The 7,359-nt window shown below is 44.2% G+C and overlaps 1 protein-coding gene across 2 annotated transcripts; it reads right to left on the minus strand.

The window, feature by feature from the left end:
• Window positions 1–995: 995 nt before the first annotated feature.
• On the minus strand, window positions 996–5,613 carry PDXP (pyridoxal phosphatase). Of its 2 annotated transcripts, XM_081332005.1 has the most exons (3): window positions 4,775–5,613; window positions 2,537–2,667; window positions 996–1,976 (listed from the first exon to the last, which is right to left on the minus strand). In XM_081332005.1, the coding sequence occupies exons 1-3, from the start codon at window positions 5,364–5,366 to the stop codon at window positions 1,926–1,928; spliced, it is 774 nt and encodes a 257-aa protein (XP_081188131.1). In that variant the 5' UTR covers window positions 5,367–5,613; the 3' UTR covers window positions 996–1,925. The 2 variants fall into 2 exon arrangements, with proteins under 2 accessions (XP_081188131.1, XP_081188130.1); XM_081332004.1 differs by having other exon boundaries at window positions 996–2,667.
• Between the last annotated feature and the right edge of the window lie 1,746 nt (window positions 5,614–7,359).

The following is a 7,359-nucleotide window of genomic DNA, read 5'->3' on the forward strand; positions in this document are numbered from 1 at the left end:
TTTACAACATTTATCTGAAGCAGATTGATCAGTCAAACTAAGTTTTTACACACAATGAATAAACAGGCAACTTGGTCCAAAGCCCTGTTGCATGATGTTTTTTTCTTTTTAAGTGTAAGGGGATTTAATAGATTCTCAGTATATCATCACTGTTCCATTTAAATCACATTTATTATTCTGCTTTGGCCCTGGCACTTTAAACTTTGATTGGATCATAATATTGTAGCATTGTGCTGACTTATATTTAGTCTCAATGATGTCAGCAGGCTAATTTAAAAAAGACAATAGAGGCTATTAATAATTTGACAAAAATCTTGCATTTGTGTGAGGATTATTAATCCAGCATCGTTTCCCTTGCCCTATACTCTATCCAACAGGATTTGAGTGGCTAGGATGAAAATAAGGAATATATAATATTTGTCAACCTGTGAAAAGAATGCCCCTAAGATTGCTAGTGTTCTGTTTGTGAATTATGCCAAATCTCTTCCTGACAAAAAGCTTTTTACAAAGCATGAGAAGGTTTGAGCAGGAATATAATCAAAAGTATTAAAATACTTTTTTTAAATGTTTACTTAATACTTTTAAAAAGTATTAATATTAAAAGTACTCATCTCCAAGTTGCCCCTTCTCCATTTCAAAAACTTGGTGAAGATTAATAAGTTATTGTGATTCTAAATAATTTTTTACTGTTTATAGAATGTGTTATTTTATGGTTGTTAGTCAATAACTGTAATAAAAAGATCATCCTTAAAATACACTGAACTTCTTCTGGCTTGGAGGATTTACTTCTGAAAACTGACAAATCATCTCAGAAAGACATGGTCCAGAAGAAGGTTCAACACAATCCTAAGAGAAATGGAACATTCTGGAGTTCTCTAGAACATTCTGTTCCCTATCAATGATTTCCGCACATTTCTAATGAAAAGAAGTTATGAAATTAGAAATTATCATAGAGCAATCTCACAAGGTAGTTAAATAAATACAATCAAATTCCATCTGGTGCCTGCAATTTATTATATGCAGAATGACAGCAAGTGTCAGAAAAAGCACAACATCATGGAGGTACAGTTAGTGAGTAGGCCTAGAGGCAACATACCACTTTGGCACAATTGATCAGCATAATTTATACAAACACATTAATAAATACATAATAAACCATTAGAAGAATAGCAAGGACTGATTTGGGGATACCGTGGCACACAGACACCACTGGCCATGCCAGCATTATCCCACAAATCAAGCACACCATGGCAGGGCAGGAGGAAGAACACACATTCATCCCTCCTCTAGAACAGTGGTGTATTGTATCAGGCACAGACAGGAGCTAAAATATTTACTGATGAAATTTTATCAGTTTGCCCAGTTAAGAAAAAAAAAAGAAAAAAAATATCAAGTTCTTGCTTTCGCTTAGATAAGAATGTCTGGAGGCTAGAGCACAGAAGAATTACCAAGATAAAATGACTCAGTTCTGAACACTGTGGCACAAAAATTATTGTATGCAACTTAGTTTGATGCAGCAGTAGCAATTCCATATACGAAAATGAACTTGGATAAAGAAACATTTAACTCGATAAAACTCAAAGGCAGAAAAAGGATATTAAAATTTGAATTCATTAATATGTACTCTGGATACTGAGTTTCTTTGACAGCTGGCATTTTCTTTCCTACACAAAAACACTTTGGAGCAAATCCCGTGGAGGAGTTTACTAATTCTGCTAGAATGGCTCCTGTATTTAGTTTCAATTAAAAAAGTGGGTCTTAGTTCATACGATTCCTGGATAACCTAAATTGTTTGAATGAACTTCAGCTACATAAACACCCACAGAAATAAAATCAAAGGACCATTTTGTGGAGGCACAATGTCATATTTTCTGGATATGTCTCTGACGTTTCCTTTTCACAGCGTAGGTTCTTGGAGAAGAACTTCAAAACAGGCATGGAATGGCAGTGGTTATATTTAGGCCTGAGGAAAAACACTATAAAAGCACATCAAGCACATCATTATGCTTCAAAGTAAAGCAAAGGCCAACAGTAAGAGACCACTATTGGCTACAATAAAACAAAAATAACTTAAATAAATAATTACTATGATGAAAAATAGTAATAAATACTAGTTTGGCCTGTAAACAACCTATTTTTTCACATTAGATTTCCTGCTCCCCTATTGTGTCTAAAATAAAACCGATTAAGCTTAAAGAATGAAAGGGGAATTAGTTCCACTCTCTTCATTCTTGAAGAAACACTGGAATGTGATGAGCTCAGATTCAAGAGGGGGAGACAGGAGGAGGAAAGGTTGGCAGTCTGGAATGGAAACAGGACTGTTACCCACCCACTTCCCCTCTTATTCATCCAGGCCTGGTATCAAGTCTGCAATACTGTCCACATAGTAGTTAGGCACCAGGTCCTTAGCTGAAGGGCTGTCACTGGCCATGTAAGCCTGTGCCTCCTCTAAATATGAGACACCTGTCAGGGTCAAGACAGTATCAAGGCCACAGTTCTTGCCAAACAGTATATCCGTCTCCAGCCGATCACCCACCATAAGCATGCGGGATGGATCTACACCAAAGCGCTCTACAATGCATTCAAACATGTATGTGTTTGGTTTTCCAATTACTGTTGCTTTGCGACCAGATGCTGTTTCGACTGCAGCAGTGAGACTCCCTGTCCCTAAAAGAGAAGAGACAAAACAACCACAAATCAAAAGACTGACCTCTGTTAGCAACAGCAATCCAGGCACTGCCTGACATATTTAGGTAATCCAAATTAATTGAGCCAATAAAGGATGAGTGAAATGGGTCATTTTGGGTTCAAAATAGCGAGACTAAGTAAACTTAACTTTCACTTAAATGGAAAGCTTATATCTAATTTTACTATTAGGTGAAACAAATTCACATAATTCTAAACATTTTACTGCAAATAACATTATAATCCAAGAAATTCTATCAGCTCAGTTGAAAATTCTTAGAGTGGATTCAGATACACTTGAGTATGTAACATTTCAAAGCTAGTTAGATATGAATGGATACATTTTATTACACAGTATAAGTATATATTACCATATATATATATATATATAGTTATACAGTATACACTTCTATTTTTTCTCAGTAGTATTGCTAATAGTAATGTATACCTAAGGTCAACCAGTCAACTTTGGAGTAAAGTTTTCCAAAAAAGTGGGGAACAGATAACCTTTTTATGAGGCAAAAAGACTAGGAAGTATGAAGATTCACAGATATATCTTTATCAGTAAAGACTGAGATTTTTTTTTCCAGTTCTCTTACCAATCATGGAGAATGTCTCATTCAGTGCAGGGATAATTATAAATTCCACAAAAATAACTTAAAACTCATAAAGCTCTAAAAGGAGTTGCTTGCAATGGTCCAGGGGAAACAGATACTGATTCATCTTATTTGAAGAACTGTGCAGCAGCTGACTAATAGACATTTACTTTCTACTTGCAAATCATTTTGTTGTTGTTGTTAGTTGTGAAGTCGTGTCCGACCCATCGCGACCCTATGGACAATGTTCCTCCAGGCCTTCCTGTCCTCTACCATCTTCTGGAGTCCATCTAAGCTCACGCCTACTGCTTCAGTGACTCCATCCAGCCACCTCATTCTCTGTCGTCCCCTTCTTCTATTGCCTTCAACCTTTCCCAGCATTAGGCTCTTCTCCAGTGAGTCCTTCCTTCTCATTAGGTGGCCAAAGTATTTGAGTTTTAGCTTCAGGATCTGGCCTTCTAAAGAGCAGTCAGGGTTGATCTCCTCTAGGACTGACCGGTTTGATCGCCTTGCAGTCCAAGGAACTCGCAGGAGTCTTCTCCAGCACCATAGTTCAAAGGCTTCAATTCTTTGGCGCTCAGCCTTTCTTATGGTCCAGCTTTCACTGCCATACATTGCAACTGGGAAGACCATAGCCTTGACTATACGCACTTTTGTTGACAGTGATGTCTCTGCTTTTTAGTGTGCTGTCTAGATTTGCCATGGCTTTCCTCCCAAGAAGCAAGCATCTTTTAATTTCTTGGCTACAGTCCCCATCTGCAGTGATCTTGGAGCCCATTTTACTAAGTCATTTTATTGGAATTGCTACCCGTAGTTAACAACCATGCAAAAAGGGCTACCAAAAAAGAAAAAAAATCTGAATACAGAAGTTGTGCCAGACTCATATCTTAGCAACACACAAGAACGTCCGCAAGGTTATTTGATCACTGGCAGTGTTAATACACCAACTGTTATTCCAACAATTATTGCTAGTAAAATATGAAAAAAGTGACATAAAGGCTAAAGTCCAGCATTTTAGGAAAAGGCATACTTGACTTTGAGAACATTCCTTGATTTCACACTACCTTGATCTGGTCAAAGCTTTGCTCAGCACATCAGGATTCTTCAAATAAATTATGGAGTGTACTTCTATACTGTATGCTGTTATCTGAATGAAATATTAGTCAATTTGAATCTCATTACGGGACATTTATTAAACTGTACAGAAAGCAAGATATCAAAGACTAGAATAGATGACAGAACAAGTGAAAATCCATTCCTCAGCCTCTTAGTAAGCCTACCCAGATTATATGAGCACTTTGCATGGTTGTCCGCTATTTCTCTCTACCCCTTTTCTTAGTTTCTGGAAATGCAGGATTAAGCCTGGGCTGCGTCCTCTACCGCACAGACCCAATAGGCCGAGGGCAGGGCGACTCCACTGGGCCTCAGCGCCCACCCGGTGCTAGCCAGGGGGCTCCAGAGCCCGGGTCCTTCGGCCCGCCGCCCTCACTCACCCGGGGTGCGCTGCCCACTGCTAAGCGGGTGCCAAGGGTCTGGATCGGTGGCCACCAGCAGGCACCGCGGGTCGCGCAAATAGGCGCAGGCCTCGGAGAGCTTAGCGAAGGTGAACTGGTCGTCGTAGCCGACGACGACAGCGCGCACCGGGAGGGCCTCTCCGTCGCCGTCCCCTTCTTCTTCTCCGGTCAGCCGCAGCCCCGCGTCGCGCAGCTCCCCGCGCAGCCCTTCCCCGCCCAGCACGAAGACGCGGCCCGGGGTCGAGTCGCCGGCGCCAGCTTCCCCGCCCAGAAGGCGCTGGCGGAGGTAGAGCGCGGAGCAGAGAGCGGAGCTGAACACCTGCTCGCCGCGGACGCCGCGGAAGCCAAGGCGGGAGAAGCGACGCTCCAGCTCGGCCACGGAGCGGCGGCTGTTGTTGGATACAAACAGGGTGATCTTCCCGTTCAGGTTCAGGCGCTCCAGCAGCTCCGGCGCGCCCGGAACCGCCCGCTCGCCGGTCCACAGGACCCCGTCGCAGTCGAAGAGCAGCCCCTGCGCCTCCCCCAGCACCTCGCGCAGACAAGCGCCGCTCAGCCGCCTGCAGACCGCCATGCTGGAACCGCACTCGCCGCCCCGCCCCCGTCTTCCTCGCGGCGACACAGCCAATCAGAAGCGCGTCGTTCCCTTGACGGACTTAGGAAACAGTACCAATCAGATGCCTGAAGAGCCGGGGGCTCGACCCGGTTAGAACGAAACAGGGAAGATCTGAGGGTCGTCGTCGAATCACAGGAGATGGCACGATGAAAAGCAGGGCGGGCTGCGTTGCTCCATGACAACCGGCTTACAAGCGAGAAAGAAAGGAAATACAAGAGGGCGTTCTGAGCAAGACCCATAAGGGGGCGCTCGTCTTCCTTTCTAACTGAGGAGCGGTAGGGGTAAAGTAGTATTCCCCCGCCCCTTGGTGGAAGAAAACAAGGAAGAGGCTGGTCAAAATAAAGCGGCACGTGTTGCAAACCAATATAGAAGGATAAAGGCTCTTACAAATGAACGTTTGAAAAACTCACGTTACGTACCGTGAAAAAAAACAAAACAGCGGGGCTTAAAGGCAACAGAATTAAGAACCTGGCGAGAGAAAAGAAGAAGGACGGTTAGAAGAACCTATTGCAGGTCCTGAGTGCGGAAGGAGGCGGAGTACCTGAGGACGGAGCGGTTTTCGGCGGGTTGCTTCCGGTGCCGTACGGAGGGATGTCTGTGGAGATTCTCCCTCGCCCAGGTCATGGTTGTCTCAAAGGTGCTTTATCGAAAGGCATCTGGACTGTTTTTTCTTGAGGTGAACGTTTCGCTTCTCATCCAAGAAGCTTCATCGTTTATGGCAGGGTGAGGGTGGGAATGAAAGGATTAGTTCTGACAGGATTGGAGCTGGGGGGGGGGCGGAATTGAAAGGATCATGTTATGTACTGGGCTCATAAGTAATACCACGTGGGTTGCTGGAGCAGCTAACGGCTCTCCAGCAACCCAGACTACAAGTCTCCAGCGTTACAATTGGCTATCCCTAGGCGGCAATGGTTGTTTTAAACCTATGGGCTGCTGCCTAGTGGCGCGATTATATATTGCGGCTAGTTGCAGCCATTTGCTCAGTACAGATTCTTCACGAAATAAAATATGAGTTTTCCTGTACTCATCTACCTCGCCTTCATTCCTGCGCCAAAGAACCCGCTATTTAACAGATCATATTTCTTTGCGTTCCTCTGGTCGTTAGCCTCTCCCTGAGCGCTCTTGAGGCCACTTGGAGGGTTTATCTATGCCCTTAGGGTCACCTGTATCAGAGTGCAAATGGGTGGTGGTGGTTGTTGTATATTTAAATTCTGCAAAAGTCACAAACGCCATGAGGTAAAAAAGGCGCGGCAGCCAATGGACAATTGACAGCTGTCAAAGGGCTGCCGCTTACCCAACACGCTTGCGTGGCGGCCGGCTGACAGTAACAGCTGTCAAAAGGCCACCGCTAGCCGCCAGTGCAGGCGCAGCACTTGACAGCTGTCAAGGCTGCCTGCAGCCGCACATGCATGTTAGCCGGAGCTGTCAAAAGGCTTGCCGCCAGCTGGAAGAAGAGGCGCGGCGGCTGTTGACAGCTCCCGGCTGTCAGAGCTGCCGACAGCGGATTGGCAGGACCCACGCGGCGGGAGAACTCTATGTTGTGATTGGTTGGTTACCTGTCAACGTTGTGTATAAATAGAGGGAACCCCTGGCTGTGTTTTCGTCTGGTGCTTTCCCAAAATAAAGGTTCGAGAAACTTGCCAGCTGTCTCTCTCTCGGTCCTTGCCTCACACTAGTTCAGTGGTGGTGGAGTCTTCTTTTGGAAGGGCTGCGGGGTTTGCGTTGGAGACAGGAGATAAAAGTGGTGTCTTATCCCCCTCTGTTGAGAGATGGCTGCTCAGTGTTAACGTAAATGGCCTGGTTTTCTCCTCTTCCAAACCAGTGATCCTCTCTCTCCAGAATGTGGACTTTGTGGTACAGAAGGACATTACCTTATAGGAAATTACATCCTAGTCCTACCTACCTATGTATGTCTATCCTCATCATTGTTGTCATCATCATCATCTGATTT

The sequence above is a fragment of the Vipera berus genome (assembly GCF_964194415.1).
Source record: "Vipera berus genome assembly, chromosome: 6".
In the NCBI taxonomy this organism is placed as follows: domain Eukaryota; kingdom Metazoa; phylum Chordata; class Lepidosauria; order Squamata; family Viperidae; genus Vipera; species Vipera berus.

Bases quoted from the DNA above. Each gene is read 5' to 3' on its own strand.
- PDXP (XM_081332004.1), bottom strand. From the start codon at position 5,366: ATGGCGGTCTGCAGGCGGCTGAGCGGCGCTTGTCTGCGCGAGGTGCTG. The intron at 2,668-4,774 runs GTGAGTGAGGGC...CTTCTCTTTTAG, and splicing joins CAGTGGGCAGCGCACCCCGG to GGACAGGGAGTCTCACTGCT.